Genomic DNA, 20235 nt, shown 5'->3' on the forward strand with positions numbered 1-20235 from the left:
ATAGGAGTATAACATGTTCTAGCTGTCGGTGAAACAGGAATAGGCTGAGTAGAAGCAATACACGTAGACCATACTTTCTGCGGCTGATTTACACAGTTAGCAACACAAGCAAGACAATTTAGAAAACTTTCCCGCGGGTCAGGTTTTACTTAACTGCCTAAATGCCGAAAAGCCATCCGAACACTTCTGGTGGCATACGTCTTGTATGTGCTGCTGAGTGGTAAGTTTTCCTTTTTCCACAAGACTGAACCTACCTCACTGATTATTGCTGCCAATACCGTTACTTTGCGGCGCCTTATAGACTATTTTCTAGAGGCTTCTGTCTGAACCTCGAATAGGCGTGCTACGTTTGAATGTAATTACTGTCAGGTTGTTTCAAGTACATACTTTATTCTTCTATAGTGTAGCCTTGGGTGTTGTACGCCTGTTAGTTTTACTCATGTGGGACTGTCTTTTGTCAGTGCTACCTGTAGTTTAGGGTTATAAGCGAGCCGTAATGTCCACGGTATAAATGTTGCTATTTATCGTAAATAAAAATTTTGCAGGCCAAATTTATAATTAGGCTATAGGCTTGTCAACATGAAGCATATAGGGTACTATTTAAGACAGACTTTAGCGGATAGAGTTCTTTTATACCTTGTTTTAAAATCACGTCTGTTTTAATTTTCTTTTCTTTCGTAATTATTTGCGTATTTTAGCATACGACTTCAGTCCTTAGACCCCTTAAGACTATTTTTAAAACTGACTTCATCGTTCTTTGCGTGCTTCCTGGCTTGCAAGACTTCCTTTACATAGACGACACGAAAGAAGAAGTAGCCAAACTTACAGACAGGCTAGTCTTATTCGTTGCTGTTCAATGAGAACAGTGCGTGTATTGTCTGTCGGTTTGTTTACAACATAACGCGAAATAACACCTGTTCCGTTTCGGAATGTAAACGGTAGCTCGAGATCTGTTAACAGAGTTATATATTTACCAGACATCACCACTATTGGATGCAAAGGCGACATGTCTTTCACGCATTGTGCTTTTTATTTGAAAATCTTAGACTGTTACCTGATCTTGGCGGGATTATCTCAGTTAATTGCAGTGGAAACTTTTAATCTCTGGGATGCTTTCTTGGAGAGAACAATGATTATCTTTAGACAGTTAAAGAACGTGTCGTACCAATGACAAACCCAACACGAAATGCATTGTTTAAAGAACGGGTTTATTGCATGGCCATTGGCAACAAGAGCACCCTTTGCACACCAAACACAACTAACTTTGCATAGGTTTTCTATTATCTTTATGCACGTGTTGATTTCTCTTTTGCTGAAACATGCAGGTTTCTGCAGAAGTTTTGGTATAACCTGTTATGTTGTACTTTCCATAGTTATATCAGGGAGCTGGGGAATTGAGCAGGCACAGATTTACATATAAATTTGAACGATTCCCTTCATTTTTGTTACGGCCCTTTTTATTGTTTTGATCAGATGGGTAAGGTAGAGCAGAAATAATCTAATAATAATATAATGCCCATATGTCCATATATTTCTGTTGCTATTATTGAAAGTGCATAAAATGTATCTAGCAATCTAACTGCCTTCCAAACAAAGGCTTGTGTCCTGAGATCGCAAGGTGAGAATTAGAGATCCCTGGGGTTAAAGCTAGGCCTATAACTAAGATCTTCTCTGCGTTAAATTCTTTATTTAGTTAATGAAAACCCAGCCTTCTCTTTTGATTTAGTTTCCTGTCCATTATTTAACTGTTACCTTTTATTAGTAAATAAAATACCAAATGAAAGTAATATTTATTTAAAAGTAGTAATAAAACACCAAAGAAAACGCTATGTTGTTTGTATTATTCATAGCATTCAAGAACTTTATCTTTTTATGACTTATTACAGACTAAAGGGATATATTGCATTTATTCCAAGTGTTCAAGCTGCATTACCAATATTAATTACCGGTATTATTTCTACCATTTAAATTCAGTGGTCTACCTGATATAAGAATATATTATAGAATGTCTTGTTCAGTTGTCTTTTAAGGCACTTGACAAAGTTAAGTGCTCTAGCACTGCCATGTACTATTTTCTTAGCACAGGACTGTCTCAGGCTAATCAGTCAGGTCTTTTAAATTGTCCTGTTTCTATATTGTTTCCAGACACTCTGAGTATGGAACAGCACGTAAGCGATGATGAGCAACCTGTAGTTTTTAGAGACGAAAACAAGAGGAGGAGAAGGAAGATGAAAGCTTTCACCTCCAGCTCCACAAAAGAGATGGATCAGATAGCCATTGAGTTTGTCCTCCCCACCACCAGCAAGCCTCGGAAGAGCCCAGACACGCTGCAGCTAGACGTGACTGGTAACTGCACGGTCGAGCAGGTCAAGGCCCAAGTGTGGCTGAAAGCCGTTGCCGCCAACCTGTGCCCCGAATTCTACCAGAAGTACACGCCTGACCACTGCATCTTGCTTTACCAGAAGAAGGGAAACTGGTGTGAGATTTATGATAAGCACCAGGTGTTTCAGACTCTGGACTGCATTCGCTACTGGAAGGCGCTGAAAAGAGACCTGGGTAGGATTCACCTGGCCACCAGGCCACAGCCCACGGAGGAATCGATTCAATATCAGAAGTACCTGAACTACCTAATCGGGTATGATGTCACTGACGTGAGCAACGTACACGATGATGAGCTGGAGTTCACTCGGAGGAAGCTGCTGACCCCCCGGAAATTTGAGCTCACGGACAGAGATGCAAAGCTTTACTCTATGGATCCTTTTGTAAGCACAAAGCCACTCCCAGAGTACCTCATCAGCAAGATTACCAACAACAACATTCTCCTGGTAATACACACTAGTACCTCCAGCCAGACTATCAAGGTGTCCATTGACGATACCCCTGTGCAGGTTCTTCAATGCTTCTTCAGTAAGATTGCAAAGAAGAAGACGCTGCTAGGTATTCCCGAGGAGGTTGGTGAGGCCGATTTCATCCTGCGGGTTTGCGGCAGGGAGGACTACATTTTTGGAAACCATGCCATAAAAGACTTCCACTGGGTGAGGCAGTGTCTGAAGAACAGTGAGGAGATCCACCTGGTGCTGGAGTCCCCACCGGACCCAGAGCTGGATGTGGTCCACAAAGAGGACTGGTCACTGGTGGATGACTGCACGGGTGTGGCCGGATCCCATGAGCAGCTGACTATCGATGAGAAAGACCATGAGAAGGTCTTTACCATCTCCCTCTGGGACTGCAATCGAAAGTTCCGTGTCAAGGTCCTGGGGATCGACATCCCTACCTTGCCGCGCAACTCAGAACTGATAGTTTTTGTGGAGGCCAGCATCTTCCATGGGCAGCAACTGCTGGCCCAGGAACGGACATCCTCCAAGCCCTTCACTGAAGAGGTGCTTTGGAACACCTGGCTAGAGTTTGGCATCAAAATGAAAGACCTGCCCAAGGGGGCCCGACTGAACCTGCAGGTGAACTGTGGCAAGGCCCAGACACAGACCTCCAAGGGGGCCTACCCAGATAGCAGTAGCCAAGAGGGAAAGGCCAAGACTCGCTTGCTGTACTATGTCAACCTGCTGGTGGTGGACCACCGCTGTTTGCTCAGACAGGGCGAGTACATCCTGCACATGTGGAAGATGCCAGAGAAGAGCGAGGACCATGGCAGCGTCAACGCCGACAAGCTCACCTCCGCCACCAACCCGGACAAGACCAACTCCATGGCCATCGCCATCATGCTGGACAAGTACTGCTACCCCATCGCCTTGCCCAAGAGCCGCGACGTTTCTGAGGCCGAGAACGAGAGGGGGCAGAGGGAGATGCCCAACCATTTGCGGAAGCAGTTTGACCAGATCGTTGACACTGACCCGCTGTACCCACTCAGCCCGGAGGACAAGGAGCTGCTCTGGCACTTCAAACAGGGGTGCATGAGGCTCCCTAAGGCCTACCCCAAATTCTTAGGTTCAGTGAAGTGGGGCAAGCAGGAGGCAGTGGCAGCCACGCACCAACTCCTGGAGAAGAGCGACACCTGGGACCGCAGCCCGCTGGATGTGGGCCTTGCCATGCAGCTGCTGGACTGCCACTTCTCGGACGCTAACGTGCGCACCATGGCTGTTCGTAAGCTGGAGACACTGGCTGACGACGATGTCCTGAGGTACCTGCTGCAGCTCGTACAGGTGAGGCTCAAGCTAAGAATCGTGCAGATTTATTTATTAGAATGTTTAGTTTTGGAAGGATGCACATACAGACATATCAGAGGGGGAATATACATGACAATTTGGATTACTTTACTGTATACCAGGAAGGCACTACCTCAGTATCTAAGTGCAGTTTACTTGTGAGACCCAACATCCAAGTATCGATCTACAGTTTTACAAGCAGTGCACTAGCCCAGTATCTACATGCTATACACATGAGACAGTGGCACACTACTAGAAATTTGAATAAGCCTTCTGCACTCCTGAAAACAATGCTCCCATAGTCTACCATTCAAATCAGCTCTCATCTCACTCTATCATTGGAGACTCTTTGAATTCTAGGTGGAAAATAGTGTATGAAGTAATTTGCAAGCTGAAGGACTTACACACTAGAACATAGATTTGTTTTGCATTGCAGTTTGATATTTTTGGCAGTGCTCTAACATTACCAACTTTTAACTTAGCAGACCTATCAATTAAGCCTTTTGCAAATTTCTTATCAACAATTAAAACTTGCTGTCTGTTCTGTTCTGTGTAGGCTGTGAAGTTTGAACCATACCATGACAGTGCATTAGCCAGATTCTTACTGAAACGGGCTCTGAGGGTAAGTCCTGCCTACCCTCTGTCTTCACCACTGAAACACCCTACCTCAGACTGATTCTAAGATTATGCTAGATATGGTGGGTACTTTTTCATTTCATCATTTCCATGTTTAGCAGTGTGTACCAGTGATGCAATGAAAAAGTAAATATAGAGGTCATCGTAAGTTTCAGCGTTTATATAGTATTTGCTTACCTCCGCAGTTTTACTGTCCCTCTCATGAATTACAATGCTATCAACAATACTGTTCCAAACAGGGTTAACTTAACCACCACACATCAGTGTAGGCTCATCAGTGTATATCTGTTTTTACACACGTATGACAGAACATGCCGGAACTCTGTCCAAGGGTACATCCGTTCTGCATCTGATTGTCCCACTGTTATCCTGTGGCACGTCTCTCTTAACAGAGCAAGCGGATTGGCCACTTCTTGTTCTGGTTCCTGCGAAGTGAAATCGCCCAATCGATGCACTACCAGCAGCGATACGCCGTCATCCTGGAGGCGTACCTGCGCGGCTGTGGCGACGCCATGCTGCAGGACTTTCACAAACAGGTGGAGATGATCGAGGCCCTGCAGAAGGTGACGCGGGAGGTCAAGGCCATGTCCGCTGACAAGTATGACGTGTCCATGCAAGGTAACCCCAGGAAATCGCAGCCAAATTTCATTACTGCAGGTCACCTTGGGTTTGGCTTGGTTTGATTTCTGTCCAGTTGCTTCTTAATGCTGTCAGTTGTGTTAGACCAAAAAAGTGAAACACAATGCAATGATGCTATTTCTGTATCATAAATTAATTGTTGCATGCAAAAATTTGTGCAAAACGTGGCCCCACCTGATTTGATCAAGTTTGTAGGCAGTATCATTTGACCAACTAGCATAAATTAATAGCACAAGACTGAGCTCAAGGGTTTACCAAAATTAACGTGGCATCCAATCAGAGATATGAATGCTGTTGGTAGTTGACAGGCACAATCTCTTTGATTTGATAGTTAAATTATATGTCATATTTATACCTGAGAAATGTTGTCTCTAACTCCTGGTTTTTCCTGTAAATTTCAGTTGTTTTTCAACTGCGGCAGAAACTGGAGAATTTACAAACATCAGGCCTGCCGGAGAGCTTCAGGGTTCCCTATGACCCAGGCCTGCGAGCTGGAGCTCTGGTGGTGAGATTTGTTTAGTGTTTATAAATTATTTTGTTTATTGTTCATAAGCCACAGTGAGTGAACTGTATTCAGTGCCAGAACCCGCTACAAGTGTGTTACCACCAAACAAATCTAAAATTTATTTTACTGAAACTTCCCCAAATTTATTTTAGTGTAATCTCACTCCCACCATGAAATTCCTTTCTCAAAGTAGCCCCAGTTTTTTATTTGTATTTGACTTCTTCAACAAAAGATAATCCTTGAAAATTTAAGGTCCTTTATCCGTGTCCTGACATCCTTTGTTAAATGCAGACGTGATATGAGAGGCACTACAGCTTGCTGTCTGTTTGCAGATTGAGCAGTGCAAAGTGATGGCGTCTAAGAAGAAGCCACTCTGGCTCCAGTTCAAGAGAGCTGACCCAACCACACGCTGCAGCGACACCATTGGGATCATCTTCAAGGATGGCGATGACCTTCGCCAGGACATGCTCATCTTACAGGTGGGCACAGTCATCTGGTGTGCAGCACAGCACAGACCAATACAGCTTTGTGTCTTTGAACAAGCTTTTCACTTCCTTCTTACTGTGGAAACTTTTTAATATTTTCAAAGAAAGAATAAAGAGTGTGATCTGTCAATGAAATTCTGTGGGGAATTGCTGATTTTACAGCTGACCTGACTGTGTTGTTCTGTCTTCTAGATTCTGCTGATAATGGAATCTATATGGGAAGCCGAGTCACTTGATTTGTCCCTGTTGCCATATGGTTGTATTTCGACTGGAAATAAAATAGGTAGGTTTTATTTTCCATAAGTGTACGTTAATAAAATCCTTGCTAAAACAAGTGAATATGAATATGATTATTGATTTTGTGCGGTGCAATGTTATATAAATATTGGCTGGGTGACATTTTTGTGGAAAATAATCACAGACATGAAGTCAGAGACATCGGTAGAGTGAATGTATTTCAGTTGCCATAATTCTTTAGAGGAGAACCAGTGGCATGGCGGCAGCTGAAGGGGCAGAACTGGAGATTCCAAATTGGAAAAAAATAAAATCTCAAAACATTGTGAACAAGTTTGAACGCTGTACATAGCAGAGTGAATGACGCCCCTCCTCCTTCCACAGGAATGATTGAGATAGTGAAGGATGCCACCACCATCGCCAACATCCAGCAAAGCACTGTGGGAAACACGGGCGCCTTCAAAGACGAAATCCTCAACCAGTGGCTGCGAGACAAGTGTCTGACTGAAGACAAGGTCGGCCATTTCCGCCCTCGTAGCGCTTTTGTTTCTGAGCCTGGAGTGTGTCGCTGTGCGTGAGAGAGGAAGGAAGCACCCCACCATAACACTTCCTGAAGGCTCCATATTCGGTGTGCGTGTTCAGAAGGCACTGTGCTGTGATCTACTGTGATCTCTAAACCTTGCGAATTATCTGGATGCAGTGGTACTTGAGATGAGCCACATGAGTAATTAATGACCCTGGTTCCCAAGCTGACACACTGCTGGTTTGCGATAGGAGTCGAATAAGGGTAATATGTGAGAAAAAAAAAAGAGTTGGTGTATATAATACAATTTCAGATGAGATGCACATCAGTCAAACTAAACAGTGTTCCTGTTTTACTTTCAGTATATTCATTACAGTATACAGTACATGCAGTTATTTAGTAATTAAAGACTTTTGAGTTTCATGTATCAACATAGTCAGGCAACCTTTCCCATTTTGTGGACTGGGGAACCCTGTCAGCAGTTTGAGGCCTATAAACCATTGTCTATAAAGGCAAGGTGCATGTAAAGAGGATGCTCAGAGGTTGCAGGACTTTGATGAAGTACTCACCCTTTGAAAGGCAGTTGATGGGTACTCTGTGCCTGTCTTCTAGTTCCAGCAGGCTGTGGAGCGGTTTGTGTACTCCTGCGCGGGTTACTGTGTGGCCACCTACGTTCTGGGGATCGGAGACCGTCACAACGACAACATCATGATCACAGAATCAGGTACTCAGTGTGTCTCTGCGCTCATTTGGGGATACACACTTCGTGGGCAGTGGGCAGGGACAGGAATGGTTGGTTTAATGGTAACATTAAAACAATGTCCCTGCTTTTAGGTAACCTGTTCCACATTGATTTTGGACACATACTGGGAAACTACAAGAGCTTCCTGGGGATCAGCAAGGAGCGGGTCCCGTTCGTGTTGACGCCAGACTTCCTCTATGTTATGGCAACAACTGGGAAGAAAAGCAGCAGCCCTCATTTTCAGAAGTTCCAGGTGCAGAAATATCCCTTTGCATTCCTGTCCTCTCCTCTTTCCTTCTTTCTTTCTTTTATGGCATGGTGTATCATGAGAAAAACATGTGATATGAATTAATACATGTATACTGGATTATACTAATTATTATGAATTAACAATTAATTAATGTGTATTTGGATGTACTGTATGTGTGTTTGTGTGGGTGTGTGTACACACATATATGTGTCATCTCATCCCTTGACAGATGGTGTGTTTACGTGTGTGTACATGTTCCTCCCTGGCAGGACGTGTGTGTGAAGGCGTACCTGGCTCTGCGACACCACACCAACCTGCTGATCATCCTCTTCTCCATGATGCTGATGACCGGCATGCCCCAGCTGACCAGCAAGGAGGACATCGAGTACATCCGCGAGGCGCTGACCGTGGGCCGCGTGGAGGAGGAGGCCCAGCGCCACTTCCTGGACCAGATCGAGATCTGCAGGGACAAGGGCTGGACGGTGCAGTTCAACTGGTTCCTACACCTGGTGCTGGGAATAAAACAGGGGGTGGAGAAGCGCTCGGCCTAGGGCCACCTTTTCCCTGTGCTTGTACGGACAGCGGGTTTTTAAGGGTCCGCTCGCCCACATTGTAGACCACGTCTGACCTGAAAGCAATCTAACTGAAAGACGTGGTCGTCAGTTAAACTTAAAAAATTCCAAGTCTTTAACCCGTTCTTAAGGTATATCTTACAGTACAGTAAACTTAAATTCCTTTCACCTAAACTTTACTAGATTCACTTGTTTTCTAACAGTAATACTGGATCTCTGTCTGTTTGCCCTCCTGGCTTTAGAAAGTTTAACTGTCGATAAAATGTGCCCCAAGTATGCGTTGTTAACTGATGCATGAACTGAAAGTGCGACATTTTAATGAATAGGCCATATTATTTGAGAAACAAATTATATGTACAAAAATGAAACAGTACCCTCTGCTGGACAGATTATATCTCAGCAAGTCAGTCCATCAGTTCACAGACAAAAAACATTAGAAACATTGGTGCTAACTGTGGCTGGTCTGGCTGGCACTGTCTTCTGTTTGCACTGATATATTCAAACAGATGTTCCATATATAAAATAACAAATTCTGAATCAAGAAACCTGTTGTACATGTGCTTATCAGCAAATTTGAATGCTGCCTAGATTTTTAAAGTAATATTACAATTTGATTCATTTTTTGCACTTGATAAATGGTGTAGGTGTTCAATATCAATTTTGTATTTCTTTTTTGAAAATGTCTTAACTGTTTTGGTTTTTATTTGTATATGTATAAATCAACATTTGTGTTTTCATTATTGGTGATACTGTATAGTAGTGTCATGATCTTTTATATGCTAATGATTGACATGGTTGATGGTTGGGTAGTTTGAAGACTTCTCAGGGAATTTAAGCTCTCAGGGAATTTATGCATGCAGTGTATTGTGTGAGATGCATGGGGTCAGTTAGCCTTGCTTACCCACCATTTGCCTGGCCTACCTTATACATCTGGTGTGAAAGCTGCTGTGAACTGAGATAAATATGCACACACGCCACCTAATGGCATGGAGGTGAATGGCCTCCTCTCCTCACTTTCCCTCTGGGAATTGAGAAAAACCAACTTCTTGCCGGTTGAATGGGTGACAGACCCCATGGTTTTATTGTCAGTTATCTCAGTTTAATTCAGATTTGTGCCCAGATGTGTTATTAGACCTGACTGTGGGCTGGAAAGTGAGGCTGTGGTCCTGGTTGTAGACTTGGAGATGTGGTGCTTCTTGGCGTTCACTGTTAATTGCTGGCATGGTTGAAGATGCTACTGTAATGCAAAATACTGTACTGCTTTCTGGGACTGGAGGAACAGGAAGTTTGGATGTATGCTTCCCCTCATTCGCTTTTTTTATGAACCATGTCTTAATGAAAATTGACCTTTTAAAATTGACTTTTTTATATGTTGCTTTGAACTATTTTGAATAAAATAAGGAAAAGATGCTTATTTTTGTTTCACTATGCTACTAAAAATTCATTAAAGTCCCACTATCAGCAAAAGCATGACTTTTGGAATACTGCACTTATCAGTCAAATTATGTTATTCTCTGAGGGAGTAACAATTAAGAGTTTCTACAAGGTTACTGGTGAGTTACTAAGGAAATTCTGAAAAACCATACTTTTTTTTTTTTTTTTAAACATTTGACATTTTTAACGGAATCAGATTGCACTATTATTTTAGCCTGTGAGTTTAGGCACATCTTTACTGGGAAAAACAGTTCGAGTGCAGAACTATTTTGAATTCAGCAGCTGAAATATTTGTCCTCTACCCATCTCTGTTTTTACTGGCTGGCAGACATTTTAGCTAAATCCACTTTTGGTAAAAATCCTCGCTTTAAAGACGTCAGCTGAACGAATGAGAGCTCCGTGATTCAGTGTGCTGAGGAAGTCGGCTCCACTGAAAATGGTGGATGGGTCAGAGCTGATTCATGCCCACTGAGCTGGCCTGAGTCCTGTCTCTCACCCGGCTCCACGGAACCACAGCCACAGAAGACAGGGCAAATTATTTACACCTTCTCTGCTGTGAATGAAATAAAGGAACGCGAAGCAACTGCATGTTGGTCGGTTTTCCCAGGGTGAAGCGCAGTGGGGACTAGATCTCTCCCACCGGGATTCCAGTCTGGATTCCCAAGGTCCTGACTGAATGCAGTGCCCAGTACCAAACTGAAGAGACAGCGAGTCCTTCTAACCGGCCCGACAGCGGATGTTAAATTAGACACTACCGTGTTTTACTGGACACGCTTCCACCTCCGGCACAGGACCTGTGGGAATGAGGGTTTCTGTATTAAAGGCTGGACTGTTACACACACACACACACACACACACTTCCTTCTGCTTCCTGCTCGGGCAGGATGCTCGATACGCGCATCCAGAAGATGAACAGTGACAGATGTGGGTCAGCGTGGGGGAGGCAGCGCCGCGGAGAAGAACAGGATGTGGCCGCCTCAGTGCTGATGTGGAGGCGCCATACGCAGCTGCACTGTTCGGCTGGGGCTGGCAGTAAGCCCCACCTCTACCTGTTCCTGCTCACCTGTACGGGCCACCTGCTAGCCTGGATGTGATACCTGCCATTCACTTCCACTCCTGCCTTTTAGCTTCCATTCTGTAGAATGTGGGACAAGTTATAAGCTACACTGTAGACTCTAGGGTAATTAGGTGTCCAATGAGCAGGTATCATGTGTTCAGATATAGCTTTTACCTGAGCACAACACTGCATTATCATATTAGTAGAAACTTAAATTGGTAAAATACCACTGCTGTAGCCTTATGCAATATTCTTCATAGATTCCCTTCAGTAAATACCAGGCTGTATAGATGGTATGTTGAATGATATGTTAAATGTGAGCTCTGCAAGTAAATCTTGTTAAAATTGTCAGTTAAGCAAATGAATAGTACAAAATTACCCTTACCCTTAAATATGCTCAGTCATTTTCATGGAAGAGTATGTGCCCGAGATTGTGAAAGACAATGTTCTACCAGAAATAAAACCAGAAATATGTATAAGTATTCACCAGATCCCCGTGCTTCTAGTGATGTGGGAAAGTGCCAATAAGTCGCCCTGGAGATGAGCCCAGTCTTTGTTTCGGTCCTGTACTAAATCAAGCGCAGTTCACTTACAACAGGCTGTGACGGTGTCACTAAAAGTGTTCTGTTTGTAGCAAGTACCAAGTTTTTAGTCTGATTTAGAATCAACTGCAGCAACCACATAAAAACGGAATTCTCCCCGCATTTATTAGAATTAAACAGAAACAGAAAATACCCTTCCTCTAAAATGCGTTGCGTACCATAGGCTATTTATTAAAGTGAACTTAACTAATGGAAAATGTCAATTGTATAGCCTACATTAATAATTAGCAAAATTGAAGACGTATATAGCTACACACGCTTGCTGCCTACTACCCACATAGGCTATAACACCCTTCAGTTATATTACTTTAAACCAGTGTGTTTTAACCCAGATTTCGTTTTAAATTAGTTCAATGACGTCAAAGACTGTATTTAGATATCAATTAAAACAGATTTTCGAGGTGAGGCGGAGGACTTCATTTAGTTCCTATAATGCTAAGACTAATTTAGTCAATATAATTTAGTATTTGTTTCATAGAACTACAAATTATATTTTTAAGTCATTTAAATTCAATCTATGAACCTATATTATTTGCTGCCATTATACATTATGTATGTACATAATTCAATCTGTAATTCAACAATCCAAATTCATGCGCAAAACATGCACTGTCAAAAAAGAACAAAAAGATAATGACAATAAGCAATGTTACAATTGTTTCCGATTAAAAAGACCTGCTACGCAGTGGGAATCGTGGTCATTTCAGACTTCGTACTACCAAAGAAGCACTAACTACAAGAGATAAATGTTGCATCAAACAAGACATAACACATTTTGCCAGACCATACATAGGTAGGTTTTGCCACTGCAGTTTTGCAGCGGTTCGCATACGCAATGCCTGGATGGGTGGTTACCATGGTTTCTTGGGTCACATGCGTGGGTTTCCTGTAGCCAGCAGCTAAAGATGCTAGCTAGCTACAGTTGTTACTGCCATTTTCATTCATTCAGAGGCTTGATAGCAGGAAGCTTCGTTCATTTCGGGGTGCACGGGAATGGGAACATAGCTTTATGCAACGTTTTCTGTTAAAATACGCACGACCCGAAATTATAGCTTTTACACGATTTTTTACGCTGATTTAAAAAAAGGAAACTAGTAATTTTGTTCTGATTCCTCCAGAGATTGTCAATAGGAATGAGTATAGAAATTCCCGAAGGACTGACGGAGCTATTGCAGAGCTTTACCGTGGAAGTGTTGAGGAATCAGCCCCGAGATCTGCTGGAGTTTGCCCTGCAGTACTTCACTCAATTGAAGGAAAGTCAGAGCCAAGGGGTCGCTTTTGGCAATGACCAAAATTCGGCTATTAGACCTGGGAAGGCAGTCAACTTTATCGAGGAAGCCATGCAGATCGACTCGGAAAATGGGGAGGATGAAGAGGAGGAGGACGAGGAATTCGTAGGTAACAGATTAACATTAATATTCATCAATCAGTAGTGGCATATAGAACCGTATTCGCTACCGTTAGTTGTTGCATTAGAGTGACAACACAAAACGCCTGGGAGCGTTCAGTCTAAACGTGTCTTGCAGTGCTAATAACGTTTACCTCTGCCATGATTTCGCATTTTTTTTTTTTTGTGAATGACAATGGGAAATGCTCTCACTAAGATAGCCGAATAGGCTACATGCTATTGCGTTTTATTGGTAAATAAATCTGAATGAATACTGTCAACATCCTCCTATAATAGGAACGGTCACCCAATTGTACATGAATTTATCTCAGATTAACGCATCGTACAATAATTGCTGGAATGGGCCAGCCAGCTTGTTAGCTACTGCCAAGGCGGCCTCAGTGCTGTGTTTGCAAAACAGACGGAACCCAACAGTCAGTGATCTTCTGCTAGAAAGGCCAAGTGGATCCTCTGAGAAGAATGCCAGCATTGTAAATACGACAATACTTAAAACGCAATTCAAAAAGACCTTGTATAATTTTATAATAGGCCCACAACCAGGTAATTTCGTATTTGAGAATTGTAGATTACGGTTCGTTTGAAACTGACTCATCTTAGGTAGCCGTGTGTAGAAATGTCTGTCAAGCAAGTGCCTTGGGCGTGCTTCTTTAGTCCGGCTTGGGGAAACAAGTGAAATTTAATGTTTGGCTTTGGCTTTCTCCCTTGGCTTATCCAATCAAGGTCCAAAACTGTCCTCCACACATGGTGTTTAAAAGAAAAAACCGAATGGCACTTACCCTGCAATGGGTGAAGAACGTGTATCTGCAGAACAGAGTGGTAGGGCCTTCCTCAATCAGTCCTTGTGGTGAAGGTTGTGTTTATTCTGCTGGACTCAAAAACAAAAACTCAATATTCTAATCTGTTACAACAACAACAACAACAATAATAATAATCTACTACAACATCAACAACAAAGCATTATTATTGTTACTATTCTTATAATAATAATAATAATAATAATTCTTATTGTACCCAGCACACTTACATTTTAGCACACTGTTTGCTGAGGTAATATTGCATTCACTGATACAAGATTTAGGATGTGAACCTGCAACCTTTAGATCAAGGTCAGCTTTTCACCTGCTAAACCACTGAATGGCTCCATATTTTATTTCATGGCTCATAATAACCCCCCCCCCAAACAAAAGAGTTGGTGAATACTTTTTAGTTATTTGAGTAGCGTCTTTGAGGATCTTTGAGTACAATGTGAAAGGGGAGAAGGGGAAATAAAATTTGCTGTCTCACCATAGATGAAAAAGAGGTCCATATGAGACAAAAAGCTTGTTGAGGGCATCTGTAGGTCTCAATTAAAATAAGAGCTCTTACATAAATTTTCCCATTCCAATCCGCTGTGCAATGAAAAGAGTTTTTTTTTAAAAGAGGAAAAAAAAGATGATGAAAGCGAAAGGGAAATGTTTTTGCAGTGATGATATTGATTAAATTAATGCCATGTGGGGAGCGTTAAAAGTGCTGCAGATGCTCAGTGCACAGGTTTTGTTTTTAAGACTCGGGCTGAAAGTCAGTGTTCCCACAATGCACTTCAGTCTGGCTGTCTATATTGTGTTTTTAAATCAGGTGGTATGAAAAGCTGAACTAATGTGTTCTGTTGCAGTCCAACAACTGACCTTGTAATTAGACAGTTGTAGGCTAATAGTAGCAGTATGACTGATATAGCCTATATATCGGATATCATATGATTTAATCTTCATTGTAGTATGTTTCATGTAGAGCCAATTCAACAGAGGACAGATAACAAGGAAGCTTTTAGCAGCTGTGGTGGCTGACTGGCCTGGTGTCTTGAAATGGCCCCCATGCTCATGTATCTTTCATCAGGAGCTTTTGTTTCAGTGCTAAGTGCTTTTATTGCCGGACGCTTTTCATTTTTTGTTTCAGATTTTATTCAGAAAAGAATCACGAGCTTCAAAGGATTAAAGAGCATGTACCACATGTTTAGATACAGCGCAGTTTAGTCCAATGAACACGCTGCAGCACGGACAATAACAGTTTGTTGAGGTGACATGGAGTCTTCACTTTACCCTGTATAACAACATTGATATTAATGGGAAAAATTAATTCTTATGGAAGTGGCCATGTTATTAATTGTTTTTATTTATTATTATTATTATTATTATTATTATTATTATTATTATTATTATTATTATGTATTTGTTTTGCCAGTGTGAGATGGGGCTGTCAGATTTAGATTCAATGTTCAAATATTCCTTGAATAGAAGACTAATTGAATTGCTAAAATTGTTTCAACATGTAGCCTGTTTTTTTATTCATATGTGCGCACAAAAATTCTAACATGTCCCATGTTGGAAAAAGGCCATCTCTGGCTTCTGAGTGACCCTTTTGCCACTGATGCATAGCCAATCAGGTTTTGAATTTAAAAAAATTACTATATTAATATTCTGCAGCGAGTGATGGTTATGTATAGAAAACAAGCGCCACTGCCGGTAGACCAGAATCCTCTCCTGTGGTGGAAAACCAATTACACAGCTTGGGCTGAAATACCTGAGCAGTCCAGCCACTTGTGTTCAAGCAGATCGTTTTTTTTTTTTCAGCAGGCAACATCGTAAATAAAAAAAAAAGCACGGCACTCGCCTGTGACCAAGTGAACCGTCCTGTGTTTTTGGCAAACGATCTCCGACAGAGTGATGCTAATACAGGATGGCCAACTTAAAATGGAACTGTTAACTTAAATCGAATGGTGCAACATGTCTTGATGTCAGCAGGAACAGCCTCAGGAAGCTAACAGCTATAATAATGTAGTTTACCCCATGCAAGAAGCTAACAGCTATAATAATGTAGTTTACCCCATGCAAGGCTCTTCTCCTCTACATTTTTTAAACACATCTCTAAAAATAATTAGGATCATGTGTCGTAAGGAACTGGGGTGGTTGCTGCTGGTTTAGATGTAAAATCTAGAAAGCAAAGCTAAACCATTAAATTAGAGAGAAATTTTAACTCCAGAAAGCAAAGATATATTATAAAACTGGATTTTTTAGGTTTCTAGAGCTATTAAACTGGGCTTACACTTCATCTGTATTTGGAGTTTTGGCTCTAATCCAGTGTGTTATTTTAAGATGTGATGATAAGGGTTACTTTTGTTTTTCCAGCTCCAGTGATCAACAGATTTGTAAGAAGAGCTTCAGGTAAGTCAGTCAGTTTTACATGCTGATATGTTGTGACTCTTTGTCAGGTTTGGGTTTTTTGAAATGCAGCCATGTCTGTTACTGTGCTAGCAATGCTGCATAACTTAGTTTGTCTATGATTCAATTTGTTTTTGTTGTATGTTGGTAAATTTCTCAGTCTAATAAACCAATTGAATGAATTTAGCCTGTGAAATTAAAGTGACACTTTATGACATTTTACAAGGGAATACACAAGCTTGGTGTTTCACTGGGGGAAAACCAATTTCTCTCCAGCTACAGGACCAGAAATGCATAGTTACTTTTCACTTCCTCTTTCAAACAGTAAGAACAACAAAAGTTTTTGCATAACAAATTTACCACGACGCTTTCAGTTTCATAAGATAAGAAACATGGGTAGCACATGCAGGCATTCTCGCTCTCTCTCTCTCTCTCTCACACACACGCACAGACACTGACACACTCATACATCTTGTAATTTTGTTATTGTTTTATCATGCATAAATTCAGTTGCATTAGACCGGGGGTATGTAACCCTGGCTCCTGGAGGGGCAGTGATGTTCCTGGTTTTTGTTCCATTTAAGCTTGATTGCAAGAGTTTGATGGATTATTAACAGTCTGAAAGATGAAATGCTGAATACCTACAGTCACCTGCATACATTATGACTAGTCTTTAATACAATTATGTAGTTATATGCTTGAATGGAGAAAAAAACATTTCTGACACATCAGGACCAGGGTTGCCTTCCCCTGTTTTAGTGCATACTTGGCTATACAAGCATGTATGTTTTATTGTTTAGTATAGAGCAGTATGGGAGGTGTAGTGCATTGAGGCTGGGCATTCTAGAGCAGAGAGGAAAATATAGTGTAAATGCACCCAGAGTTGTAGGAAATGATGATGGTGAAAATGGACTGTGAAAGTGGTCCTCAGGGGGAGATGAAAATTTATGCTTTGCTCGGATGGAGGAAGGGGCTTGTGTGTGTTTGTTTAGGTGCGTGCGCTTGTGTGTGTGTGTGTGTGTGTGTGTGTGTGTGTATGTGTGTGTGTGTATGCGTGTGCATGGGTGCATGTGTTTTTGTGCACGTGTATGTGGGCGTGCGTGTGATTGTGTGCATGTATGTGCACATGCATGCGTGCGTGTATGTGTATATGTGCGTGCTTGTGCGTGCGTGCACGTGTATGTGTGTGTGTGCGTGCTTGTGCGTGCGTGCACGTGTATGTGTGTGTGTGCGTGCGTGCACGTGTCTGTGTCTTAAGGGCCACAGTTGTCAGCTTCGCACTTGATAGGTGTCCATTCTCAGGGACAGGCAGTCAAACTCAAACGACTCCCAGCGCCCAAACTTGCCCCACATTAATAATGGAACAGCAGTCACCGGGAACGTGCTGTTCTCTCAGGGGCACCGGATCAGTAACGGGGAGCTTTTCACAGTCTCTTCGCACAAAATGAGTATATCCTCTTCTCACGTATGAATGTGGTGTTGTGCATATATTTTCCCGTCTGCGGACATAAAATATCACTTCTTGTTTCTTTTGGCTGGTCCTTCTTCCAGTAACATGTCGCAATAAAATATAGGCCCACAAAGAGCTATGTGTCTTTTTTCATTCTGTGGCTTTTATAGAAACCTCCTCACTTCTTTTACTGTTCCCCATTCCATTTCCCCTCTTGGTGATGATAAAATAATAGCCATCAATTTGATCCCTTTATATATATTTAAATATATATATATATATATATATATAAATAAACTCCACAAAACTGCTTAGTTTTTGCAAAAGCCAGAAAGTGAATTTATACCAGGTGATGTGAAGTGACATCAAAGGAAGTGTCCTATTACAGGAAATGTGGAGATTGTGGGAGGAGGTATTGATCCAGTCAGTGGAGCTACCACTGTGGTTGTCACATGGCTGGATATTAATAACTGGAATAAAGTTGATATCTGTATATAATACTTACACAGCTCCAGTCACAAACTGGGGCTGTGTGATAGGTCACAAGCACATTCACCCACAATAGACATTACCCAACTCGCTAGAAGGCTGACAATCCAGGTTCAGAAAGTAGAAGTCCTCCACAGTATCTTGTTCCAATTGCCTTGACCTGCTAATTATTCAGCCAGGAGGTAGAACTAATTAGTCAAATCAGCTGGCTGAGTTCATGGGTGGAAGAAACACATGGCAGGACCTTTACTTTCTGACCCCCTAGACTTTCCACCTGTGACACTGCCTTACTGTAGAACACTGACACTATCTGATTCACCTGCTGTAGCATGTACATACTGCAAAATACTGGTGCTACTCAACTGGCTGCAGGCTACTGACAATTCCCTGCTCACCTACTGTAGAATACGGACACCATCCCTCTCAACTACTGTAGAATACTGACACATCCGCACTCACATTGGAATACTCGTATAACCTCACATACCTGCTGTAAAACGAGCAGGCCTTCCAGTATCCAGGACAGGAGAGGAGACCGAAAGCATTCGGGGGTGTGCAGGAAAATTGAGGAAACTGCTTCTGAGATGTGTGACATTGGATCACCTGGTGTGTGTGGCATACCAGTAGAAAAGCACTATGAGGAACATGAAAGTATAGCTGCTAACCAATGGGTGTTAGAGAGCTAATGTTATAACTGAGGTGGAGAGGCCTAGGATCAATGGAAAAGCAGAATGGGCTTTCTGTGTACACAATTCATTAAGCTTTCATTCATTAAGCTAGAGATTCATTAAGACCCAGTCATTAGTCAGAGGAAAAGAGAGCTCTGAGTTTTATCTGTATCCAGGTTTCAAGTCCCACAGCAGACCAGTACGCTAAAATAGCCAGCACTTTTGGTCATGGCGATTGGCTAGACATGTGACTAAGCGTTGTATTATGGCTGGTCTAATGGCAGTAAATGCATGGCAGTGTGGTGTAGTGATTGGCCAAATTTTGATTATAAAATGTGAAATTCCAGGTGAGGATCTGCTCTTGTATGCTTGAACACTTACTACAACGTGAACAGCTTCAGTGGATATCCAGTAAAAAGAGATCCTGTTTACGAGCAGTTGCTGAGAAAATGGATAAAATACTTTTTAAAACGTTAAAACGGGGGAGGGGCTTCCCTAAAACGGAAGGGGGTGCTTCAGTCTAGATGGACCACTCGCGTTTGGAATTTCTCTTCATCATCCTGACAATGTTTGGAATGGCCCATGTCTTCTCTATTATGTCTGCTTTCTGTCAACTGCACTCCCATTTCCTTCTTTAAAATGTTTCGGGTTTTTGGTACATTTTCTTTTTTCAAGAATATTTCGGTTCATGATGATGAAAGTGCCTCTAATGGAAGTATATCATTGTGCAAGACGCATAACATAACATAGGCTGTTGCTAAACTGAATTTCCTTATACATCAGAATAGAGAATAAAAATAAATACAAGTCCTTCCTGACATTAGTTAGGACTATTTTACTATGATTAATAGTTTTGCTAGTTTTTTAAATATACTATTTATTACTATTATTATACTGTCACAAATGCAGGCTTGATCCAAGAACCTCTTGGAGTGTCGTCGACAAACGGAACAGAAAAACTAAGTGTACACTAAGATTTCATTAAATATTCAGATTAATATGTTTGAAAAAGCTCTTGGTGATGTCATCTAGCGTCTAGCTTTGTTCAGTGAAACAGGAAGGAGCTGAAATCCATTTAGTGGCCGTATCAAGGGATACGCCTAAGTATGTGAGTGTCCATTTTATAGCTTCACCACCCGTGGTGGTTTTTTATTGTGCCTTTGGGCCAAGCCAAAATCTTGAATTTC

At 41.9% G+C, this 20235-nt stretch overlaps 2 protein-coding genes and 1 long non-coding RNA gene across 3 annotated transcripts in view; 2 read left to right on the forward strand and 1 right to left on the reverse strand.

The window, feature by feature from the left end:
- On the forward strand, positions 1-10160 carry pik3cg (phosphatidylinositol-4,5-bisphosphate 3-kinase, catalytic subunit gamma). Its single transcript, XM_035425283.1, has 11 exons — positions 1-220; positions 2146-4157; positions 4717-4782; positions 5189-5414; positions 5837-5940; positions 6273-6419; positions 6618-6708; positions 7044-7174; positions 7795-7906; positions 8017-8177; positions 8444-10160. The coding sequence occupies exons 2-11, from the start codon at positions 2157-2159 to the stop codon at positions 8723-8725; spliced, it is 3321 nt and encodes a 1106-aa protein (XP_035281174.1). The 5' UTR covers positions 1-220; positions 2146-2156; the 3' UTR covers positions 8726-10160.
- The window catches only part of LOC118231480, a 21226-nt gene continuing 11094 nt past the window's right edge, over positions 10104-20235 (reverse strand). The window contains exons 2-4 of the long non-coding RNA XR_004766075.1: positions 14024-14112; positions 11623-11685; positions 10104-10974 (exon numbers count right to left, since the gene is read on the reverse strand). This is a non-coding gene — a long non-coding RNA (uncharacterized LOC118231480). The remainder of the gene's footprint in view (positions 10975-11622; positions 11686-14023; positions 14113-20235) is intronic.
- The window catches only part of LOC118231478 (cAMP-dependent protein kinase type II-beta regulatory subunit), a 15805-nt gene continuing 8307 nt past the window's right edge, over positions 12738-20235 (forward strand). The window contains exons 1-2 of the mRNA XM_035425290.1: positions 12738-13237; positions 16409-16444. Coding sequence (XP_035281181.1) covers positions 12973-13237; positions 16409-16444 — 301 coding nt within the window. The 5' untranslated portion in view covers positions 12738-12972. The remainder of the gene's footprint in view (positions 13238-16408; positions 16445-20235) is intronic.

This window comes from Anguilla anguilla, chromosome 7 (genome assembly GCF_013347855.1).
Source record: "Anguilla anguilla isolate fAngAng1 chromosome 7, fAngAng1.pri, whole genome shotgun sequence".
NCBI lineage: Eukaryota > Metazoa > Chordata > Actinopteri > Anguilliformes > Anguillidae > Anguilla > Anguilla anguilla.

What these genes read in the sequence shown, in the direction of transcription:
- pik3cg (XM_035425283.1), top strand. Translation starts at nt 2,157, where the DNA reads ATGGAACAGCACGTAAGCGATGATGAGCAACCTGTAGTTTTTAGAGAC. An exon ending in AGGACATGCTCATCTTACAG is followed by an intron (nt 6,420 to 6,617) that starts GTGGGCACAGTC and finishes TCTGTCTTCTAG; the next exon opens with ATTCTGCTGATAATGGAATC. An exon ending in TTCGACTGGAAATAAAATAG is followed by an intron (nt 6,709 to 7,043) that starts GTAGGTTTTATT and finishes CTCCTTCCACAG; the next exon opens with GAATGATTGAGATAGTGAAG.